This window comes from Capsaspora owczarzaki, assembly GCF_000151315.2.
Source record: "Capsaspora owczarzaki ATCC 30864 unplaced genomic scaffold supercont2.1, whole genome shotgun sequence".
NCBI lineage: Eukaryota > Filasterea > Ministeriida > Capsasporidae > Capsaspora > Capsaspora owczarzaki.
In genome coordinates this window covers 2,835,349-2,856,733 of record NW_011887292.1, presented here as the reverse complement: position 1 = coordinate 2,856,733, position 21,385 = coordinate 2,835,349, and the positions used below count along the sequence as shown (strand labels likewise).

At 54.2% G+C, this 21,385-nt stretch overlaps 7 protein-coding genes across 8 annotated transcripts; 2 read left to right on the top strand and 5 right to left on the bottom strand.

Annotated features, from left to right (window-relative positions):
* Positions 1 to 2,758: 2,758 nt before the first annotated feature.
* Positions 2,759 to 4,380, top strand: CAOG_00893 (alcohol dehydrogenase; the record flags this gene model as incomplete). Its single annotated transcript, XM_004365707.1, has 2 exons — positions 2,759 to 2,777; positions 3,149 to 4,380. The coding sequence occupies 2 exons, from the start codon at positions 2,759 to 2,761 to the stop codon at positions 4,378 to 4,380; spliced, it is 1,251 nt and encodes a 416-aa protein (XP_004365764.1).
* Positions 4,381 to 4,678: 298 nt separating this feature from the next.
* CAOG_00892 (farnesyltransferase) lies at positions 4,679 to 7,065 on the top strand. Its single transcript, XM_004365706.2, has 10 exons — positions 4,679 to 4,781; positions 4,883 to 5,169; positions 5,331 to 5,406; positions 5,534 to 5,787; positions 5,870 to 5,999; positions 6,077 to 6,203; positions 6,307 to 6,363; positions 6,443 to 6,512; positions 6,601 to 6,715; positions 6,813 to 7,065. Exons 1-10 carry the CDS (start codon positions 4,701 to 4,703, stop codon positions 6,930 to 6,932), a joined length of 1,317 nt encoding a protein of 438 aa, XP_004365763.1. The 5' UTR covers positions 4,679 to 4,700; the 3' UTR covers positions 6,933 to 7,065.
* CAOG_00891 (hypothetical protein) lies at positions 6,934 to 8,147 on the bottom strand. Its single transcript, XM_004365705.2, has 3 exons — positions 7,601 to 8,147; positions 7,380 to 7,519; positions 6,934 to 7,307 (listed from the first exon to the last, which is right to left on the bottom strand). The coding sequence occupies exons 1-3, from the start codon at positions 8,118 to 8,120 to the stop codon at positions 7,053 to 7,055; spliced, it is 915 nt and encodes a 304-aa protein (XP_004365762.1). The 5' UTR covers positions 8,121 to 8,147; the 3' UTR covers positions 6,934 to 7,052.
* Positions 8,148 to 8,164: 17 nt separating this feature from the next.
* CAOG_00890 lies at positions 8,165 to 11,283 on the bottom strand. 2 transcript variants are annotated; one of them, XM_004365704.2, is made up of 3 exons: positions 10,868 to 11,283; positions 9,987 to 10,622; positions 8,165 to 9,887 (listed from the first exon to the last, which is right to left on the bottom strand). In XM_004365704.2, exons 1-3 carry the CDS (start codon positions 11,175 to 11,177, stop codon positions 8,401 to 8,403), a joined length of 2,433 nt encoding a protein of 810 aa, XP_004365761.1. In that variant the 5' UTR covers positions 11,178 to 11,283; the 3' UTR covers positions 8,165 to 8,400. The 2 variants fall into 2 exon arrangements, with proteins under 2 accessions (XP_004365761.1, XP_011269950.1); XM_011271648.1 differs by lacking the exon at positions 10,868 to 11,283 and having other exon boundaries at positions 9,987 to 10,656.
* A 233-nt stretch (positions 11,284 to 11,516) lies between these two features.
* On the bottom strand, positions 11,517 to 14,814 carry CAOG_00889 (hypothetical protein; the record flags this gene model as incomplete). The annotated part of the gene is made up of 2 exons (XM_004365703.2): positions 11,517 to 13,742; positions 14,560 to 14,814. 2 exons carry the CDS (start codon positions 14,812 to 14,814, stop codon positions 11,670 to 11,672), a joined length of 2,328 nt encoding a protein of 775 aa, XP_004365760.1. The 3' UTR covers positions 11,517 to 11,669.
* A 132-nt stretch (positions 14,815 to 14,946) lies between these two features.
* CAOG_00888 (hypothetical protein) lies at positions 14,947 to 17,511 on the bottom strand. The gene is made up of 4 exons (XM_004365702.2): positions 17,045 to 17,511; positions 16,711 to 16,768; positions 15,409 to 16,634; positions 14,947 to 15,312 (listed from the first exon to the last, which is right to left on the bottom strand). The coding sequence occupies exons 1-4, from the start codon at positions 17,242 to 17,244 to the stop codon at positions 15,237 to 15,239; spliced, it is 1,560 nt and encodes a 519-aa protein (XP_004365759.2). The 5' UTR covers positions 17,245 to 17,511; the 3' UTR covers positions 14,947 to 15,236.
* A 341-nt stretch (positions 17,512 to 17,852) lies between these two features.
* CAOG_08450 (hypothetical protein) lies at positions 17,853 to 21,373 on the bottom strand (the record flags this gene model as incomplete). The annotated part of the gene is made up of 5 exons (XM_011271720.1): positions 17,853 to 17,930; positions 18,050 to 18,190; positions 18,296 to 18,379; positions 18,516 to 21,175; positions 21,307 to 21,373. 5 exons carry the CDS (start codon positions 21,371 to 21,373, stop codon positions 17,853 to 17,855), a joined length of 3,030 nt encoding a protein of 1,009 aa, XP_011270022.1.
* Between the last annotated feature and the right edge of the window lie 12 nt (positions 21,374 to 21,385).

Genomic DNA, 21,385 nt, shown 5'->3' with positions numbered 1-21,385 from the left:
GACTGGAGATCGTGAACCAGCACGTCCAGAAGCAGTTGGCCGGTGACATTGCAAGTCCATTTCGCCGTCGAGTGCAAGCCCAGATTCTCGAACAACAACTTGACGACGAGTTTTTCCTCGCCTGTTGGCTTCGCCTTGCCGGCGACTTGACCAGTCAAGGCCTTGAGTAGTGCAGCGCAGCGGCTGGCGTCGGGAACATTCGAGACCAGAGATCAGTCAAGGCCTTGAGTAGTGCAGCGCAGCGGCTGGCGTCGGGAACATTCGAGACCAGAGATTTGGAAAATGGCACGAAAACCGTTTTGGCAACGCCAAGGCAAGCGGCCAGCGCAGCAATGGAGCGCTCGATACCACGAAGCTCATCAGCACCACAAGAGAGGTCCCTGTGAGCAGCACAATCGAGGTCTCTGTTAGAGTGGCAGCAAAAGGGCAGCAGAAGTAGAGGCGTGTGTTTGCAAGTCTCAGCAACTGTGCGCGCTCCAGCAACGCCGGCACCCCTCCCCCTCGTTCGCCTGCAGCTAGCACTCTCACACTCGGGCCTCACAACAAGGACTTACTTCTGAGCTAAGATGGCTGAAAGATCCGTATTCTTGCGAGTGGTGGAATCCATAATCAACGAAGCGTCCGTCAGCAGGAGAACACGAGAATTAACAGTTTGGGATGGTTTTGCCGACGAAGTGTGACGACTGGCCCATCACTTTGGACGAAACTGTTATGGATTGATGTGTCTCTGTATTTGGAGTGTGTTCACTCGTCGCTTTGTATTAGTAGAGTCTCTTCTTTCCTATTATTACTCTCATCATCAACCCATTATTCGTATCTTCGTGGAACGATCTCTGATCACTAATACAAAGCGACGAGTGAACACACTCCAAATACAGATACACGTCAATACATTAGAAACAAGAATCCGCGCAACCAGAGTAGCAACTGCGCAGTGAACAAGACCTACCATTGCCCTTTGCCTCAAGTTCTAGCTTTCTGGCTTCGAGCGTACGGTTCTTTGCCCAAAGTTCTTTAACTCGGGCGTTGGCTGCTTCAACTCGGGCGTTGGCTGCTTCAACTCGGGCGTGGGCTGCTGCGACTTGGTTGGCGGCTTCTGCAATTCGCATTTTGGCTTGGGCGATGGCTTCTGCAGCTTGGTTGGCGGCATCTTCAGCCGTCTTTTTGGACTTGAGATCGTGAACCAGCGTAACCAGAAGCCGTTTGCCAGTGGCCTTGCATTGCGCGATGCCTTCCGCAGCCAAGTGCAAGCCCAGATTCTCGAACAACAACTTGACGACGAGTTTTTCCTCGCCTGTTGGCTTCGCCTTGCCGGCGACTCGACCAGTCAAGGCCTTGAGTAGTGCAGCGCAGCGGCTGGCGTCGGGAACATTCGAGACCAGAGATTTGGAAAATGGCGCGAAAACCGTTGTGGCAACGCCAAGGCAAGCGGCCAGCGCAGCAATGGAACGCTCGATACCACGAAGCTCATCAGCAGCACAAGAGAGGTCCCTGTGAGCAACACAAGGGAGGTCTCTGTTAGAGTGGCAGCAAAAGGGCAGCAGAAGTAGAGGCGTGTGTTTGCATGTCTCAGCAACTGTGCGCGCTCCAGCAACGCCGGCACCCCTCCCCCTCGTTCGCCTGCAGCTAGCACTCTCACACTCGGGCCTCACAACAAGGACTTACTTCTGAGCTAAGATGGCTGAAAGATCCGTATTCTTGCGAGTGGTGGAATCCATAATGAACGAAGCGTCCGTCAGCAGGTGCGAGAATACGAGACTGGAGTTTGGATGGTTTTGCCGACGAAGTGTGACGACTGACGCCCAGATACTTGTTTCTTGGCTTTTTGGACAGATCATGGGCATTCTCGCTTGCGGCGCGTTGCGAAGCAGTTCCTAAAGAAGCCAACGAATGATGTGACTCGTCAAAATCGCGCACTGTGCCGTTGAATAGAACGCAAGAATCATAGAGTTTTGTGCTTCTTCATTCGACCCCAATGCAAGCAAAAGGGCAGCAGAAGCAGAACAAGAGCAGAGCAAAGGGAAAGTCCAATCAGGATGCGCCTTTCTTCTGGTTCGTGTCCTGTTTGTGGACGATATTTGTGTGGGAGTGAAACTGCGAATTGCTGTCATAGCGGATCCCTTCCCCTTCCCCCCCCCTCCTCCCCGTCCTTCAGCAATCTACATCGTGGTAGCAGGGAAAAAAGACCAAGGATTGCAAAATCCAACCCATTGATCACAACTTTTCTTCACTTCTTGTTCTGATTTCGGCTCTTTTGGTCCGCTTTCATCTTCATTCCTCTTTTTTTTGTTATTGTTTTCCTTCTACCATTGCTCTTGTTCAAGTGCTCGTATTGAAACCAACACCATTGTGAGCATTGGATTGCGGCATTGACTTCCGAATTGCGTTTTTTTTGCTGCCCCTGCTTGACCCTCGTCGTAGCAAGCGTCCACTGTGTGTGCGTGTGGCACTGTGTGTCTGGCTCTCCTGCAGCTGCTGCTGCTGCTCGAGGGGAGGGGAAGGGCGAAGAGAATGGGGAAGAGCCGTCGATGGGGGGTTTGACGAGAATGGACTGTTTCTCGTTTTGCCGTTTTTATTCGCTTGGTTTTCACACACGCATCCCCCTTCCCACTTCCGACCGACCGCTCCACTGCGTCAACCCACCCCACCGCCGCATGTCTCTCTCACTCTCCTCTCGGTGACGACAGCACAACGCTGGCCCAGCCGCCTCTGCGCAGAGTGAAAGTTTGACAAAACTGGCCGCACCACGAAATGACAGATGGCTCGCCGATTGACATGTGACGCCGCAATGACAGCAGACATTTGTTTACTTGTTTTCTTTTCTTTTGTTTTGATTATTTATTTATTTATTTTTACTTTTTATGAGAATTCTTGTTCGTTTCGTGATCATCATTTTTCGTCATTGAACAAATAGAAAATCGGCTGACTTTGTTTGACTGTTTTTGTCTAGATTTTGCACGAACGAAAACGAAAGCAATGCTGACCAACGCCGCCGCCACTTCCGCTGCTGCAGCGCACTTCCACAAGGATCTGCACCCGCATGCACACTACCATCCCACCATTAGCAGCAGTAGCAGTAGTAGTAGTAGTAGTAGCGGTAGTACTACCAGCAGCAGCAGTCAGGACACAACCGCCGAGGCAATCGCAGCCGCTGAGCTCGCAGGCGTGGCGACTCCCACGACCACCACCACCGCTAAAGTCCTGCGCATGCTCTTCGAGGGACCAGGAAAGCCTTTTGTCGCGCAAGAGACGGCCAACAAGGAAATCACGCTGGGCGCGGGCGAGATTCTCGTGCGACTGACCATGGCCACTGTTTGTGGCTCCGACCTGCACACTGCCAGTGGTCGCCGCGCCGCGTATCTGCCCTCCGTTCTGGGCCATGAAGGTGTTGGCGTCATTGAAGCTGTGGGCGCCGATACCACCGTTTTCACTGCCGATGCGGCCGAGCTCAATCTGGCAACTTGCGCATCCGCATCAGCCGCCAGCGAACAGCAACAGCAACAGGCGCCAAACGCGATGGGCAACTTGGTCTCGCTTCAAGCCAAGACATCCGTGCTCGCCAATCTGGTGGGCCGCCGCGTCACTTGGACACTCACCAACACTTGTGGGCATTGCTTGCCGTGCACCGAGTGGCACATTCCCCAAAAGTGCACCAGTCTCTTCAAGTACGGCCATGCGCCCCTGGAAGACGCCTGCGGTCTCAACGGTTGCTTTGCTAGCCACATTCTCCTCCGCCAAGGCACTGCGGTCATCCTGCTGCCGGAAGACCTGAGCGACAACGTTGCCGTCCCGGCCAACTGCGCCCTGTCCACCATGGTTGCCGTCGTCGAGAAGGTGCCCGTCGATGCCAAGACGGTCCTCATTCAGGGTGCCGGACTGCTCGGTGTGTACGGAGCCGCATTGCTCAAGGACAGGGGCGTTGCCACCGTCTACGTTTCGGACAACATTGACAGCCGTCTCGAGCTCGCCGCCGAGTTTGGTGCCGTGCCCGTCAAGGGAGCAGAAGTCGCTGCGCTCAAGCCCCAGTCTGTCGACGCCGTCATTGAGGTCGCAGGCGTTGCCAGCATCATTCCTGAAGGAATTCGCCTGCTGCGTCCTGCCGGCACCTATGTCTTTGCCGGCATGGTGCACCCCGAGACCAAGCTGGGCATCACCGGTCTGGATGTGATCAAGAACTGCCTGACCATCTGCGGCGTGCACAACTATGCCTCGCATCACCTCGTTGACGGGATTGAGTTTTTGCGCAAAACTGCCAACCGTCACCCATGGTCGAAGCTCGTTTCACCTCCAGTCCCGCTCACACAACTGGACCAAGCCTTTGAGCTTTCCAACCAACGCCAATGGCACCGTGTTGCCGTTCAGCTCGACCAGCACTTTTGACCATTTATCGCAATATCATTGTTAAATCGTTTAGCGTCGACTTCATTTACCGCCCCTGCAGTACTTTGTGTTGGCTCGTGTGTGATGACTTTAATACAATTGTTGTTGAAACTTGACATGCGTCAGATCTACTGGTGTCTTGATTGTCGACAATTCACTACGAATGCGCGAACTTGTGACGCCTTGTCCAGCTAAAACCGCCGACAGCCGATAGTTCAAGAGCTGGATCAAACATTTAGAGTATTCGTCTTGGTCTGAGATTGTTCTGTTTGTGTTGTTTTCAGTTCAGTCTCAGATTTGTTTCACTTACAAAACAAATTATGGCGGTCTCGTCGACGCAGACCATTGAAGAGCTCCTCGTCGTTGACGATCAACATCCGACGCGGACGACTGCTGAGCAGGTTATTATGACAGCTGACTTTGAACATGGTGGAGTGCAGTAAGTGGGCGGACGGTTTGCATTTTGGCTGATTGTGCATTGGAACAAAAACGCCGTATCCAGCTCGCGGTCGAGTCGAGTATTGAGCGTCTCTACGCTGACATTCGCTATGCTGCCGAGGACGCAGCCAACGTCCGCCTGTCCGAGGCCGAGCGCAAGGCAGCCCAGGACCGTCTCGCAGCCTGCGAGCTGCGGCGCATCCAGCACGTCAAGTACCTCAAGCGAGGCCTCTTCATGCCGTTCCCTGCTGGCTATGTGTCACTGGACGCATCACGGCCCTGGCTGTGCTATTGGAGCGTGCACGCACTCGCGCTGCTGGGTGCAGAGCTCAACGTCGAGCAGGCCGAGCAGTACGTCACGTCCTCTGAGAACTCTGAGAACCCGAGTCTGCAATGTTCTTGTCACAAAGGAGTATTGAGGGACGAAAACTCTGTGATACTCATGTTGGTTTGCACCTTTTTGATCTTGACTTCTGCTCTCATTCTCTCTCTCTCTCTCTCGGATCCAACAGAGTGGTTCAGTTCCTCAAGCGTTGCCGCAACCCAGACGGAGGATTTAGCGGGTCGCCGCAGCAACTGTCACATCTGGTGGGGGTTTTCTAATTGCTTGCTACGAGTGTGAATCTCGTTGTGGATGCCCTTGCTGGCTCGGAGCATCGCAGCTCTATTCGTGGTGGCTGACACGTTTTGTCGATTGTGTTTAATTTGGTTGCAGGCGCCGACGTATGCTGCCATCAATACCCTTGTGACCATCGGAACACCAAGCGCCCTGGGCGTCATCGACCGGGAACGGTTGCTTTCGTTCTTGTACAGCGTCAAGTGCTCAAACTCAGAGCATGAGGGTGGGTTTTCCATGCACGTTGATGGCGAGGTCGATGTTCGTGGCACCTACTGCGCAGTGTCGGTGGCCTCCTTGTGTCAACTCCCCACGGACAAGCTGTTTGAGGGCACTGCCGAATGGCTTCTTCGGTGTGTTGGCTGTTGCATTCGTTTTGTGCTGCGGAGAAGGGCTGCTTTGCTGTTTGCTAATTTCATTGCCCGATTTCTGCAGCTGCCAAACATACGAGGGTGGATTTGGAGGTGTTCCGGGCGTTGAAGCGCACGGAGGTTATGCATTCTGTGCATTCGCGGCCTTGGTCATGCTGAAGCGTGCGACGTCCTGCAATCTCAAATCATTATTGGTATGCTGCTGTGCGTGTGTCCGTCTGATCCATCCTTCGTTTGTTGTCGCTCATTCTGTCTTCGCTGGATGCTGTAGCATTGGCTTGTGAATCGTCAAATGCGGTTTGAAGGTGGGTTCCAGGGCCGCACAAACAAACTGGTCGACGGCTGTTATTCGTTCTGGCAAGGAGGCACCTTCCCATCTGTGGCCTATGCGCTTTACGGTACGCCGTCAACAAAAAAGCTCCGCTTGTTTGGTCATCTACAGGATGCCATGCGCTCAAAACGTTGCTTCTCTCTCTTTTCTCTTTCTCTCTCCGTCTGTAGCGAACGAACCGAATGAGGCCATACGGCAAGCTCTTGAGGGCGGTTTCATGAACGAAGGTAGGCGAGGACGCGTGCGTTAAGGCGTTGAATCTGTTCGAACGCCCTCTCGATTCATCGTGCATTGTTTTTCTTGTAGTCGCTCTGCAAGAGTACGCTCTGATTTGTTGTCAAGACCCGAACGGTGGTTTGTTGGACAAGCCTGGAAAGTACGATTTCTCGTGCAAAGTACTGCCGGCAGTCAACCATCTCGAGAACTCCACCATCTCACCTTACTGTGTGCTTTTGTTGCGACAGACCGAGGGATCACTACCATTCCTGCTACGTTCTCAGCGGAGTCTCTGTTGCACAGCACGACTTCCGAGATCCTCGCAAATCGACTGTTGTCGTGGGTGGGCCCGAAAATCAAGTGGTATGTTGTCATCGAGGAAAGCTTCGTGCCGTAACGTGATGGTGTCGCGGGGCATTACTGATCTTTGGTTGTGGCACTTTTGACTCGTCTCTCTCAGTTGGCAACACATCCTCTGCACAATGTGCTGGTCTCGAGTGTCATTGCTGCAAGCAAGTTTTATGGGAAGACCCCCGTTGTCGATCCGCACCCTCCCAAAGCACAGAAATCACCAGAATGATCGACGCTTTTAATTTTTGGTCTGGCAAAATACAGTACGCACATTTTTGTCGCTCTGTTGTTGTTTAATGAGGCATCAAAATAAGCAAGCTGGTGGGCTTTCGATGTTTGTGACTATAAATTAGACTGATGGATTGACTCGTTGCACCATTACCACACTGTCGCCCTTGATAAAGAGGTGTCTTCGACGCACAATTCGAATTGGCGGCCAGGATGATTCTGGCAATGTGGGGATTTGAGCACCGCTCGGATGCTGTTGTGTTAACGTGGGAGAGATTGCCAGCTGTAGCTTCGTGAGGAGGATTTGCGAGTCGATTGGTTTCCGGAGGTTTCTAAAGCGGCGCATATCGACAATTTCTTGCACATCCGTCACGACCTGAAAGTTGAGAGAAAAATCGGCAGTGAGCTTCATGGACGAATCTCCCTACGCTTCTCCTGCGCTTATTACCATGTTAAAATGCTTGTCAAACACGAGCACAGTTGCCAACATTTGGCTGCGAATGCCCTTGTCGTCGCGAATCCACAATCGTGCTCGGTAATGCTCCTTCACACATCGATACAGAACACTAAGCGGGCCGATTTGTAATTCTGCAATGCAGCATTCGAACGATGAGATGCACAAGTGTCATGATTTAGTAAAGCAACTCGCCCTTTTGCGCTCAGACAAACCTTCCATTCGCTTGAGCACATTCTTTGGGCCTCGTTTTGGTCGCCCAATCGGTAGCGGCACAACTTGGTGTCGTGGTGTACCACTTGCATTCAGATTTAGATTGATGATGTTTGGATCCGCATTCGCATCTACATTTGGAGTAGGATTAGGATTCTGAGCCAAAGCCGCTCGTTTCTGAGCCTGCGCAGTCGGATGGACCAGCTGGACCCGGCTCTGCTCGTGCGTCATGCCAGCACTTGCACTTGTCGAGTTGCCTGACACTGCAGCTTCACGCAATGCTGGGGTGGTGGGCGCTGCTGCTGCTGCTGCTGCTGCTGCTTCTGTTGCTTGATCGCTTCCCGTCACTGCTACCTTGGGCTTTGTGGCTGTGCGAGTGATCATGGTCGCTTCGAACTTGGCCAGACTGTCCATGGGCTTCATGTTGGGAAAGGGCGGCTTGACTCCGGCCTCGGTCAGCGCACGGAGCGGATCGAACGCTGGCGACGCAAAGTCCAGGCCAGGATCATCATCACTGAGCATTGAAAAGTTCTGAGACTAGGAATGTTGGAGTGAATGAATACTTGTGGGGGAAAAAATCGGATCTGATTCATTCGAACGAATAGACAAGATTGGAAAAGCAAATAAAAACAACGACAAATTCAAGAAAACGTGTCAAAAAGGTATCCTTAAATTAGAAGCGCCACGAGCGCCCCTCCGACCGGACTTGCTTGTCGAGTCTCTGCCGGTCAAGAAGCTCATTGCCAGGGAGTGATCCCAGCGGCTCTTTCCGAGGGTCTCGCGGTCCAGGCATGTGCGCAGACTACTGCGGCGGGTTGAGGTTTGCGAGACTTGCCAAACTCATCTCGGAAGCACTGTCAAAGGTGGACAAGGATCGTGGAGAAAGCGCAAGAGAGACAGACGACCAATCCCCCGTCTGCGAGAACGACGGCTCCGTCGGTAGCAGCGGCGCGTGTGACATGGCATCGCGAGAATGCTGCCAAAGCAGCATGTCCGGTGAATTCCGACTGGACTCGGCGGCACCTTCACCGCTCCCGAGCCGAGATGTTGTCTCAGCGAACGGCTGTAAGCCTGAAGAGGACGGCAGGCGCGATGAGGAGGCGAGGGCTGGGAGCGACCGTAGCAAACTTGGAAATTGGGTTCGGTGCCCAAGATCAGGCGAAGAAGTTGTTGCTCCGTGTGCGCCAGCTCTGAATTGCGCAGGCGTCCAGACTGAGACGGCCGAACCAGACGATGAATAAGATGAGACTGTGTGTATTGGCGAGGATGCCCTGGATGATGATGCGAATGGCGAGTACGCTGGCAGCTGCGGCGAGTGCATGCCCTGCTCGTGCGAGTGATGGAAAGCTGTGTCGTCATGGGTAGTCCGCGGCGGCCACATGCCTGGCGAAGAAAGATAGTCTGTCTGCGATTGAACCATGGCTGGCCCGCTCCCTCCACCTCCGAACGGCACTGGCTGGGGCGCAGGTCTCGGGATTGCAGGAAGAATCGCAGGTGGGACATAGGCACTGATTATGGTGACACTGGGCGCGTCGCTGAATTCAATCCATTGCACACTCAGCGCTGGGGCCCGGCTAGCGGCGCTCGCGCCGCGTTCAAACGCGAGCAGTACCTTGTCGAGCGTCAAATTCGTCCGCGCCCAGATCTTGCCCCTGCTCAGACAGTAAATGCGGTCTGCCACAGAGCTCAGACAGGTCGAGGAGGAAGCGACACCAATGTCAAACCACCGCATGTCGTCCAGGGGTTGCAGAACGGACTCGCGCGTGGGCATGATGCAAGGCCGGCAACAGATGCGTTCACTTCGAAGTGCATAGATGATATCCTGAGTGTCAACGCAGAACGAAGTGATATTCTCAGCGTCGCAACACACGGTGGCAAACGGCTCGATGGCTGAAAATGGCTGCAGACGCGTCGCGTGCCGCTCGGGCGAAACAAAGGATGACGTTGACAACTCCATCCGAAAATGCTGGGAAACAATCGTACGCAATGACGCGGCGTTGAGCTTCAGAATGCGCGCATTCGTCAACAGGTACAACGCCGAGTTCGTTGAGGTGATCCACCTTGGGCTGGTGCTTTGTGGAATTTGACAAACGGGTACCCAGACGCGACTGTGGTTGATGTAGAGCGCTTCGTCGCCAAGCGCGAACATGGTCCCCATCAGCGAGCACATTGCAGAAAAACGATGGGTGCCAATGTCATCAACGTAGGTCCATTCACGTTGCTTTTTACGATGGCATTTGATTGGAATGAATGCAATCCGTGATCCGATAAGTCCATACAGGGAAGGTACTGTCGAGACAAGTTACAGTCAGGTCCAACAAGATGAGTAAGAAGCCTCAGACTGCAGAAAACAACAACAAAAAAAGCCCTTTGTTTGCAATCACCTACCATCGGCGAAAAACGACTGTTGAGATGTATTGTTTGGCGACTCTGGAGCTGATCTTGCAGCTGCAGAGGCAGAATTGCCCGTTTCCATCAATTCTATTGGAAGTGAGTTCGTCGATTTGCGCGGTCTGCCGATCTTGGTCGTCGTTTTTGCGAGTGGTTTGGCCGATGGTGCAGGAGGAGGTGGATCCAAAACAGAACCAAGCGTGTCGGGCTGGGCATACACAAACTGACTCCATGGAGGAAACGCTTCTGGATGGTTGACATTGCGCATGTGCGAGGGGAAGGACGACTGGGGAGAGTTGGCCGTGTTGACCGCGCGCTTTCGGGTCTTTGGCGGAGGTACAACTCGCTTGGACAACAGAGCTGCTCCTGCAGACGCAGCTGTTGGATGAACGTCACTTGGGACAGGTTGTTCTGCATGGGTGTTTGGCGGAGGTACTACTCGCTTGGACAACGGAGCTACTCCTGCTGTTGCCGTAAGGTTACTTGGAACAGGTTGGACATGGTCGTGATAATCAACAATCCGGCTATGTAATGGCTGGTCATACGGAATTGGATGTTGTGTAGAGTAGAATGAGGAGCTGACGGGTGCCGCTTCGCAATCGAGCTCACTCGAAGGCATCCAGGTTTTTAGTGCTGCAAATCAAACATTCCAATATCAGCATCATCGCCAAGTGTGAGTACGACATGACACAAGCCAAGGTCCCGCACGGGATTATCATGAGGATACACCCTTCACCCAGGAATGGCGAATGCAAATCTTTCGCTCGTTACGATTCAGCCCCTCGCAACATGACACTCTACAACCGCAGAGACCACAGTTTTCCATCCTCATCTTGCATTTTGCGTTGGAAAGTGGAGCCTGCTGCCCTGTCGCTTACCGGCCATGAAGCGGCGGCCAGAGGCTGACAAGAAGACCACCGAAGAAGGCGCGCCGCTCCGTCGCATCTCGGCCCGCTGGAGCTTCGTCGTCGCATGGCTCGCATCTGAACTCGCGCTGGTACTTTCATCAGCCGCGGGCTCGGGCACGCTGGAGTCTGGCTGCGGGAGCGAGTCCAAGGTCGGCGTGGCGTGTGCTGATGAATCAGACAGTTGCTTTGGTGCTTCTGCTGCTGCGAGTATCGCGCGCTGCAGGTCGAGACACGCGCATTCCGCCAGTGACAAGCCAGTGCTGTTGTCGTGTTCCTGCATGCAAAACGAGGAAGAGAGAGAGAGAGAGAGTTGGGGAGGCGGGGGGGGGGCGCTTTTCGAGTCTGGGTGCGAGTTTGTCAAATTGATCAAGCAAACAAAAGAAAGACTACCGTTGCGCGAGCAAAATAAACAAGGCGAGAGGGCAGGGTGCGTGAAATCGACAGCACTGCAACAGTCAGAGTTAATGTAAAGTAGCGTCTTGCAAAGGAGATGAAACGAAGGGGGAAAAAGGTAGGAAGACATTGCTCGGATTATTGTTTAAGTTGTTTTTGGTACTGGAAGGAAAGGCTGGATGCCTTAGCACAGCATACACAGGATAGACTTGAAACAACAAACAAGCTTTCCAGAAAATGGAGGGGAAAAAAACGATCGATCAAAGAGTAGTCGAAAAACACGAAAAGAAAAAAAATCACAACAAAAAGAAAACCAACATTTTGAAAAAAAAATCAATCAACACAGCAGTCCAAAATCGCGCGTGGCACAGGCGGGGGGTTACAACGACTGAAGGAGCTGAGAAGACTCGGCTCGCCACTGAGAGTTGGCTCGCCGGAACTCGCCAGTGAGCACAAACCGCGGGCAAATGTCGTTGAGAAGATAAAAGCGAATCAACCGGTCGACGCCGTCGAACGTATTTGCCGGGAGGTCGATTGTGGCATCGGGGTTGGCGGCGGCAGACTGGGCCAACGAGTTGATGAGCTGGATTAGGCGCTGCTGCATTCGAGCATCAATGTTGACCTGTTGTGGACCACCAGGAACAATGAATGTGTCAACGATACGACGCGCCTCGCCTAGCCGCACCTGGCCATCGCTGGGCAATTTTCGGAATTGGTCGATGGCAACACACACGTCAACGTTCTCCTGGCAATTGACGCGCCCGCAGTGGGCGGAAAACGCGGCCAACAATGGCGGGGAAGAGAAAATTGTTTCGAGCAAATCTCCCTTTTCGCCCTTGCCGTTGAGCTTGGGATCGATAGCACCGGCAGACTCGCGATTCGAATTCGGATTGGGCGGAATATTGGTCGGCAAGGAGCCATGCGCGGACTGCCGGCTGGGTGGCCTTGCAAACGCAGAGCCAGAGCCGCCCATGACCACAGACTCGTTGTCGATAGCCGCGTTGACGCCAGTGACAGAGTGCTGGCCAGAGACGCGAGTTGAAGACGCCAGCGATGCTGCACTGGAGCGCGTGGGCTTTGGCGCAAATGCGATGGGCGACGATGAAGTGTCTCCGCCGACGTGGGCTGGATCCGAGCTGCTGGTTGAAAGCGGCATGTAGCCGTCGCGATTGCGAGTGTGCGTGGACGGAGCAACAGCCGACGAGGGCTTTGAGGTCGACATGTTGACAAGCCGCCACTTTAATCGGAAGCGATCAACCAAAATGAAGAGGGTGGCGGCGACGGACAGGAGCGAAACCTGCAACCAAACTTGCGTGAGCGACTTGTCGTCACCGTGCATGGGCACCAGCAGCGGATAGAAGAAGCCGATGGCCGAGCCAACGTTCTGTGCAAACTGGTAGACGCAGAAGGCGCTGACCGACTTTTTGGCAAACATGGAGCCAACAATGGCCGTCACCTGGGTGTTGAAAACAGCGTCGGCCACACCAAAGCAGAAGGCCGAGGTGAGGGCATACCATGGCACGCAGTAGCCGGATACGCAGACGTCGCTGTCAGAGTACGGGTGGTTGTACAGGGTGATGGTGCCGAAAAGCGCCGTGGCATACACGGCCACGCCAATAAGCATGGTGACTGACCGGCCAATAATGTCGGAAACATAGCCAATGACGATTGCGCCCAGAGCGTCGCCAATACCCGCAAACATGAGGACAAAGCCGATAATGTTCGAGTCGAGCAATTGCGTAAACTCGCCAGCCCAGAAGGACAGCTCAATGCCGCACCAGAAGAGAATGGGCATCAACATGAGCATGCCGGGCTGCTTGAAAACTTGGATAATCTCGCTGGCAATCTGGCGGGCCGTCATGTTCTTGACTTGGTCTGCAAGGGTGGATTCGCCATCATCCTCGTCGTCATCGTCGTCGTCGGCGTGGTTGCTGTAGGCGCCACGCTGGCCATCGGAGGCGTGCAACAGGTGACGCGCCTCCTTTTTCGAGCGGGCGGTCGCCACATTGAGGGCATGCACCTCTGGCGGGATTGCGCGGAGCAAGCACATGAGCAGGACACCGGCAGAGCCCAGCACGGTGAACATGACGAAAAGCGTGGTGGATGAGAAGGCCTGAAAGACAAAGAAGGCCACAAGGTTGCCGAGCACGTTGCACAGCTGGAAAATGCCCCAGAACATGCCAGAGTTGCGTCCACGCTCGGAATCAAGTGAGTTCTTGGTGAGATAGCTGCCCTCGGCGACCCACAGGATACCGGCACCAAAGCCGATAATCATTGAGCAAAAGACGACTACGCCGTAGACAATCTCAATCAGCGAGATCATAAACACCACATAGCACGCCGCGCCAAAGACCATCGTCTTGCGCTCGCCAAAGCGGGCGACAATGAACGGCGCTGAAAACACCGACGCAGCCACGGTGCAGTACAAGACGGCGAGCGATACGTTTCCGAGCTGTGTGGTTTGCGTTTCATGCCACATCACGACGAGACGAGATGAGATTGCAGATCAATCATAATGCAATTGCAAAATGTGAGTCAAGGAGTAAGCGTTGTCTGTGACTTTGACTTTAGCGAGTTCGGAATTGCTCAGATTGGTGGAGTTTGACGATTGTTTCAGCCAAACCCCCGTTGTATCTCACGTCCTGATCATTCACTCACACTCACTCACACACACACACACACTCACACACACATCTCGCTCCATCCATGTCAGTGAGTCATGACTGTGAGTGAGTGCCTTTGCCAATGCAGAATGTATGTGGCACGCGGCTTTGTCTCTCTGTGTCGCTCTCTGATTCCTTCCCCTCTCGTGCCCACCCTAACCCTAACCCCACCCAAACCCAAACCCAAACCCCCACTTGTCCATCCAGTCAGAGTATCACGCGCTGGTCCGCTGCGCACGCCGTTCGATCTGCTCGAAGGGAAAGGCGATATTATTATTATTTTATGTATTTTTGGTTTTTTTGCCGATGCGTTTGCGTTGCTGATCATCAGCGCAACAACGCACGCGCACACGTTTGCTGCAATCTGGACGTTGAGCAACGAACGACTTTGTCCCCGCAATCAAAACGCATCGCATCCGTCGTCACTGCGCTTCGACAATTCAGAATGAAAGGGAAAAAAGGTTGCAGCGAAATAATAATTATAAAATATGGCTGGTTTTTTTTTTTTTTTTTTTTTTTTTTTGTATGCGCTTCCATTGCGCTGATTTTTGTTCTTGCTGCACTGCTGCCGTTTGAGTGGAGCGCTTTTGGGGAATGACGACTCACGTTGCCTGGGAGGAGCGAAGTGACGTAGTTCTGGAGCGTGTTGTACGCAGAGAAGAGCACAAAGAACGAGATGGAGAGCCACAGGACGTTGAAGAGCCGGGTGGGAAGAAGGCCAAACAAGACGCGCGACTCTCGCTGCAGAAGCCCAGCGCTGCCACCATTGCCGCTCTGGATGGACGACGACGCAGCACCAGCGCCGACCGATGTCGACGATGGCGTTGATGATGATGATGATGATGATGATGATGACGGCATCGCAGACAAGCAGAAAGAAAAAATAAGCAGAAAGAAAAAATGAAAAAAAATGAAAAAAATGAAAAAAATGAAAAAAATGAAAAAAAAAAAAAAAAAAAAAGGAAGGAAGGAAAACGACAAGGAAAAGAGGACGAGTAGGAGAAGGACTGACTGAAGCGTTGTTGCGTTGGACATTGGAATCAGACGAGAAGACCATCACAGCCATAAGACGGAACACAGATACACTCTATTGAAGCTGAAAGTGCAGAACAGGGACTCAAAGAAGGGCAAAAGATCTCGCGGGAGCCTGCCCGACGAAAACCTACTGACATTGACATTGATATTGACACACAGACACACAGACGGATGCGGACAACAAAACATGCAGAAAAACGAAAAGACACACACAACAAACAAAAAAAACCTCAATCGGAGTCGGCTGCTCAGGAACGAACAAGAGGGTGGCAGAGGATTGCTTGATACGCCTTCAAGATGCTGACAATGGCAGTTTGAACACTCCTGCAAAAGAACAAGATAGAACAATGCCCAAGCAAGGTCAGAACCAGCTCACACATCAACCAAAACAAAAACACAGAGGAGGCTCCGGCCGCGTACTCAACAACAAAGGGATCGAGCTCGGCCAGCAGCGCCTCCGCCTCCAGCTTGCCAGAAAAGAAGACCTTGCAACGCGCCAGAATAGCAGTGGTTTTGGCAAAGCCAAGACGCTTGACGAGGAAGGTCGCGAGCGGCGAATTGCGGCGGTCGTAGGACGAATCGCGCGCGCGGCCAAACTCGAGCAGACACAGGACTTCTTGCTCAAGCTCGGACAGATCGGCGAGCGGGTTGACACCGAGCTTGGCGTGAAGGGGGCTCTCGTCCGCATCGGAGACGGCCGATTGCGTCTGGCCAACCGTGGGATCGGGCAGGAAATCGGCCAGCTGGGGAACGTGCTCGTAGCCGACGCGAGGGAGATCACCGGTGAGCATGGACAGGGGCACGTCCATGCCCAGACGGTACGAAATGGTCTCCATGATTGCGAGGGCAGCCAGCTTGCAACCGAGGTACAGGCGGGACACTTCCAAATTGTGCCGTGCGCGTCCCGTGTTTTCCTCGAACGTGTCCCCAGAGGGCTCGTCCTGGAAGCGCGAAAAGATGACTTCCGGCTGGAGGAAGGTCAGGAAGCCCTCCATCTTTTGGACGGAAACGCGGAACTCCCGCACCGTGTACGAGGACGCGTTCCGCAGGCCGTGGTTGGTCTCAGGCAGCAGCCTCCACGTGTTGTCGAGGAAGGTGGCCGAGTTGGTGTAGGCAAAGTTGGCCACATCGCGGTTGGCAAGACGCACGGCGCGGCGCACCGCCTGCTCAATGTTGCCAGCGCTGAGACCGAGGCCGCACGACTGGTTGGTCTCAACGAGGTGGGCATGCAGCGATTCGGTGGGCGTCCGGCCAGTGACCTTGTCGTTCGGGCGGAAGGGGATGGTGGCCTCGATGCAGGCAACAATGTGCACCAGGTGGGTGTAGCCGAGGAGGGGCTGCAGCACAATGGTGGCGACCAGCGCCGACAAGAACTCGTTCTGCCCGCCAAAGGGAGACAGCACCTGGCCCGGCTGGAAACCGAAAATGCCAAGCACGAGCTCGATGATCAGATCGCCCTTGGGGAGCGTCGAGCGCGGACGCACGCGGAGCGAGGCAACACCTGGAGCAGCCGATGTGCTTGTGTTGGGAACGTCAATGCCCTCGACAATCTCTTCAATGTACGGCGACAGCAGGTTGCTCATCGTGAAGGACATGCCCATGTCGATTTGCACGTAGACGAGGTCGTGATACAGGCCGGCGAGCACCTACCACAATCCCACCGCGGGTTATTAGCATTTCAACAAACCAAAGAGAGAGAGATCAAGCCGACAATTGACAAACCTCTGCAGGATCCTCCACTCCGCCGACATCAAAGACGTGGTCCACAGTATGGAAAAACCTGCACGAACAGAACAGAAGCGAAAAGTGCACCGTATTGAGCTTTTTGAGCGCAGCAGCATTGGGACATGTAGATCCAAGTCGAATTGCAGAATAAACGACCGCGAGAAGAGCAAGTTCTGCAGTCCAACACAATACACACTGTTCGTTGTTCTGCTCAATGATCGAGAGAGTGTGTTTTCAATGATGGAAAGCGCATTGAATCGAAGGAAGGAAGGAAGGAAGGGGAAAGGAAGAATGAAAAAAAAAAAAAAAAAAAACGGAATGAACAACTCGCCTCCAAGGGCCGTTCATGGCGCGGACGATGAGCAGCGCGGCGTCGTCGACTTGGCGGAGGATCTTGTCGCTGTTTGGGATGGAGCTGGCTGCGGCGGCGGAGGAGGAGCTTGAGGCCAGAACGCGGCCGAGCGTGGCGGGTTCCAGCTGGCTCAATCCCCAGACGAGCTGCTTTTTGACCTTGGCAAGGGCGGTGGACATTGGACGAATGGTCGAATAGTAGATTTTAGACTGCTAACAAAAAGACCCAAATCGAAAAGAATAATGGCGAGAAAGTCGAAAAGCAAACAAAGACTGAAGAAAACGTAAACAAAATCAAAAAAACGAAAATGCGAATTTTCTATTGTCAGTTCAACATGACGTCATGGGTGCCTCACTCCACCGCAAACAGCGCGCGCTCGAGATATTTTGGAGCGCTCGTCAACGCAACAATGTCGGTGATGTGATGAGCTGATGTGAGTGTTTGGCGGATGGAATGCAGACTGAAATGTGGATGGCGACAAGATCAATCATCGAAATCGCAAGGTCGTTACTTTATTTCGACCAAAACACAAAAAAACACAAACAGGAAACACAAAATTTCTCACATTGGGTTGCGACAACGCTCAAAGCAACGAAGGAGGGGGATCGGGCATTTCTTCGTGCTTGAGACGACGCCACTATACACAGCCACACCAGAAACAAAAGAAAACGTGGAACCAGGGCAAGACAACAAGAAAACAAAAGAAAAGCAAGAGGGAGAAGGAAAAACGGACGGACGGACACCTGAAGCAAAGCCACATTGGAGGGGGTGGGGGGGGGGGAATACACTACAACTCGGCATCGGCTTGTTGTTGAGCCAAGTGCTTCTGAATATACGCGGTGATAAGCGAGACAACCTCCAAGCCCTGCGCAAGCAAAAAACGATGAAACCAAGCATTGGCACACAGTCAGCAACACCATACAACAGGATTGGGGTGTCCACAACAACCACAACCATAACAACAACAACAACCACAAAACTCACCTGCTTAGTCTCGCAGCGGGTAACCTTTTGCACCATCAAGTTGCCGCACTTGAGATCAATGTACTGCTTGCCACCTGCCTGGCGCGAGCCGAGGCGACGAGTGGAAACAATCTCGTTGAAGGTGTAAGAGAGGAGAGTTGCCTGTCGAGACCAAAAAAAAAAAAAAAAAAAAAAAAGCAATGTTGAGTTGACGATACAGACAGACGGAGGCGACATCAAGACGACAAAGAGTGGAAAGAATCGTACCTTGGTCAACGGGTTGAGGAAAGCAATGCCGTTCTTGTTGATAGCCAGCTGGCATTCGCCCTGGACGCGCGAATCCGAGCAGAACTACGGTAAACAACAAAACAAGATGCAGAAAGTCAAAGGTGAGGTTGGTTTCGAGGCCAGCAGTCGAACAACCATCAAAACAACAACAACAACAACAACAACAACAACAACAAAAAACCAAAAAAAAAAAACTCACATCAATCTTGAAGAAGCTGGAGCCATAAAGCGGGAACATCTTCATGATGACCTCAAGGAAGACGCGCTTGGCCATCGAAGGATCAAGGTGCTCGACAGCAGAGAACTGCGCAGTGCACGCGTTCGTCCACTCATCCGGCTTGAGCAACGGGAAGAGCGGGCGCGGGATGCATCGCTGCAAAACATCGATCGTTGGCAGCTTGATGCCGTTGGGGGTCGCCTTGTGCTGCAACGCGGCGAGCAGAGCAATGTCCTTCTCGAGGAAGGAAGGACTGATGTTGCCCGTGGTCATGTTCAGCATGTTGCTGTTGAGCAGCTCCGGAATGGCCTGGTCGTAGAGCAAGCTGTTGTGCAAGTCGTTCGACAGCTTGATTGGGGCAAACCACAGCGTCTTCTTGACGTACAGCCGGTACGGAACCTTGCGGCGCTCGAGAATGGTGGTCGTGTCGAGAATGTAGTCGAACGGCTGCAGGGGAGTGCTTTGGTCGGCGCTGGTGTAGACGTACACACCGTACTCGTCGCAGTAGGGAACATCCATCTTGGAGCAAATGTCAATGATAATGTCCTTCACAAGCGAGCACGCGTTCACCTTGATCGACTTGGTCGCGTCACCAGGCAGGTAGACCTTTTGGATCTTGGTGTTCTTGCCTTGGCAGAGAGCTTCCAACTCGGGCTGGTCGGGCACAACCTTGCGGCCGCCATACTTGATGGTCTTGAGCAGATAGCGGTTGGCGAGCGCGGCAATGGCAGAGTGCTCGCGCTGCGAGTCGGACGACACGGAATGGATGAACGAGCGCAGGTACGGCTCAAAGCCATCCGTGGGCTTGAGGTAGGCGCACAAGAGGAGCAGCAAGTACCAGCCGCGAGTGGCGCTGTCTGCCTTCGGGCTCTTGTTGTTGGTGACCTGCTTGATGAGCTGGCAGTAAAACTCGTCGCGCAGTTGCTCGTTCTCGAGGCCGACGCGCAGCATCCAGTGAGCAATCTCAATGTCGGTCGCCTTCTTGGCCGGATAGTCTCCCATCCAGCGCATAATGTTGATAAAGCTCTCGAGTGCCAACTTGTTGCGGACGGTGTCGGCAATGTCAATCTTCATGAGCGAGGCCTGGATGGGCGTCTTGGAGTACTTGACGAGGCCAGCCAGCTCCGTCCACGTCCATTCGGGGTTGGACGCAATGGGGCCATCCTTGGACTTGCTGCGACGGCCAATGGTGCCCTTGATGGTGCCAATCAGCTTGACGGTGCCGCGAGGGGTTCCCTTGAGAGTGCGTTGCATCTCGTACTTTTCCATGTCATAACGGAAGAATTCTTTGGCAAACTCCATCATGGAGAACTTGCCAGAGGGCATCGGCTTGTCAACGTCGGGCATGTAGGCCGGGTTCATGAGGGTGATCTTCTTTTGAGCTTCAGCTGCCTTGGAGGCTGCTGGAGCCGTACCCGCGGAGGCAGAGGACGAAGTCGAGGCCGAAGAAGAGGCAGAGGCAGACGCAGAGCCACCGGGCGCAGGCGGGAGGGGCGCAGAGCTGCCCTCGCCGTCAGCAGGGGTTGCGGGCGTCGGAGGCGCCTCGGCAGGCAGGCCGCGCTTGAGCGACTCTTGCTTGGCGTGCTCGATGGCCTGAGGGGTGGGCTCACCAATGATGGCGATGACGTTCTCTTGAGGGAACCAACCACTCTTCGTGTCCAACGCACCAAAGTACCACTCTTCCTTGTCTTCGTCGCCTTCCTTGTCGAAGAGCTTGATGACAGCGCCCGACTTGAATGACAGCAGAGTCTGGTCGCGCGTAATGTAATCACGAACAGCAAGCACGTACTTGGCATTGGTCATGCTGCCAATGTTGTTTGCCTCGACAACTCGGTGGGCGCGCGACGCTTGGGCGGCCGACGAGAACTGGAAGGTGCTGGGCTTGCCGGCAAGATCGAGCTTGAGCTTGTCCTTGTCGGTGGCAAAGTCGCCAAGGTCGTTGAACGAGTACGAGGCGGAGATTGCGTGACGCTCGCCTTGGGCAGAGGCGCGCGTGACGACGCGAACACCACCCTGACCCACACCAAGCATCTGCGAGCCGCCAGAGGTCGGGAACATGCGGTAAAAGTACATGGTCCAGCCGCGAGCAGCCTCGACGACCTTTCGGCGGACATCCTCAGACACGCTGGCCGAAGGTGTCGAAATCTTGTGCTCGGCCAGCAGCGCGGACGCGGCCGTCTGCTCGTCGGGTGTCAAGCGAGGGCACTTGCCGCTCAGGACGTCTCGAACAACCTGTTGGAAGATCAAGCTCAGCGCGACGCCGTTCTCCAGCTTGTCGGACGGCGCAAACACCTCCTTGCGCAGGCGAATACGAATGGGCACTGCCTGGCGAGCATAGGCGACGCTGGGACCTGCGGGCGGCGGGAAGGGGCGCACGGCGTCGTCTTCTTTCGGAGCTGGGGCAGCAGCAGCCGCGGCAGCAGCAGCAGGAGCGGCAGCTGGGGTCGCAGGGGCAGCTGGTGGCGGCGGTGGCGGAGCAGCAGCCTTCGGTGCAGCCGGGGGCGGCGGAGGAGGTCCAGCCACTGGTGGAGGCGGGGGAGGACCAGCAGCCGGTGGCGGTGGCGGCGGGCCAGCGGCCGGTGGTGGCGGAGGCGGTGGGACCGCTTGACGGGGGGCGGCAATCGACTGCGCATCTTTGGCAGCTGTCTGATTCGGCGACAGACTACTCCCAGCTGCTCTTTGGGAGCTGCCTTTTCGTCCTCTGTATGGCCCATTCACATGCAACATTAGCTCTGAGATGTCTTAGCATAGCGACTCCCGCGCCTTGTTCGACCTTGAAGTGCCTCAGTGATCGCCTGCGCTCCAGCATCGCCAATCTGATTCCTCGCCAGACTGTCCATCCCTCTCGATCA

What these genes read in the sequence shown, in the direction of transcription:
- CAOG_00892 (XM_004365706.2), top strand. Translation starts at nt 4,701, where the DNA reads ATGGCGGTCTCGTCGACGCAGACCATTGAAGAGCTCCTCGTCGTTGAC. An exon ending in AACGTCGAGCAGGCCGAGCA is followed by an intron (nt 5,170 to 5,330) that starts GTACGTCACGTC and finishes CGGATCCAACAG; the next exon opens with AGTGGTTCAGTTCCTCAAGC. An exon ending in TTGTTGGACAAGCCTGGAAA is followed by an intron (nt 6,513 to 6,600) that starts GTACGATTTCTC and finishes TTGTTGCGACAG; the next exon opens with ACCGAGGGATCACTACCATT.
- CAOG_00891 (XM_004365705.2), bottom strand. Translation starts at nt 8,120, where the DNA reads ATGCTCAGTGATGATGATCCTGGCCTGGACTTTGCGTCGCCAGCGTTC. An exon ending in TGTGCTCAAGCGAATGGAAG is followed by an intron (nt 7,520 to 7,600) that starts GTTTGTCTGAGC and finishes GCTGCATTGCAG; the next exon opens with AATTACAAATCGGCCCGCTT. An exon ending in TTGACAAGCATTTTAACATG is followed by an intron (nt 7,308 to 7,379) that starts GTAATAAGCGCA and finishes CTCAACTTTCAG; the next exon opens with GTCGTGACGGATGTGCAAGA.
- CAOG_00890 (XM_004365704.2), bottom strand. Translation starts at nt 11,177, where the DNA reads ATGCAGGAACACGACAACAGCACTGGCTTGTCACTGGCGGAATGCGCG. An exon ending in TGGCCGCCGCTTCATGGCCG is followed by an intron (nt 10,623 to 10,867) that starts GTAAGCGACAGG and finishes TTTGATTTGCAG; the next exon opens with CACTAAAAACCTGGATGCCT. An exon ending in ACAGTCGTTTTTCGCCGATG is followed by an intron (nt 9,888 to 9,986) that starts GTAGGTGATTGC and finishes TTGTCTCGACAG; the next exon opens with TACCTTCCCTGTATGGACTT.
- CAOG_00888 (XM_004365702.2), bottom strand. Translation starts at nt 17,244, where the DNA reads ATGTCCACCGCCCTTGCCAAGGTCAAAAAGCAGCTCGTCTGGGGATTG. An exon ending in GAGTGGAGGATCCTGCAGAG is followed by an intron (nt 16,635 to 16,710) that starts GTTTGTCAATTG and finishes GGATTGTGGTAG; the next exon opens with GTGCTCGCCGGCCTGTATCA. An exon ending in CTCGATCCCTTTGTTGTTGA is followed by an intron (nt 15,313 to 15,408) that starts GTACGCGGCCGG and finishes GTTCTTTTGCAG; the next exon opens with GAGTGTTCAAACTGCCATTG.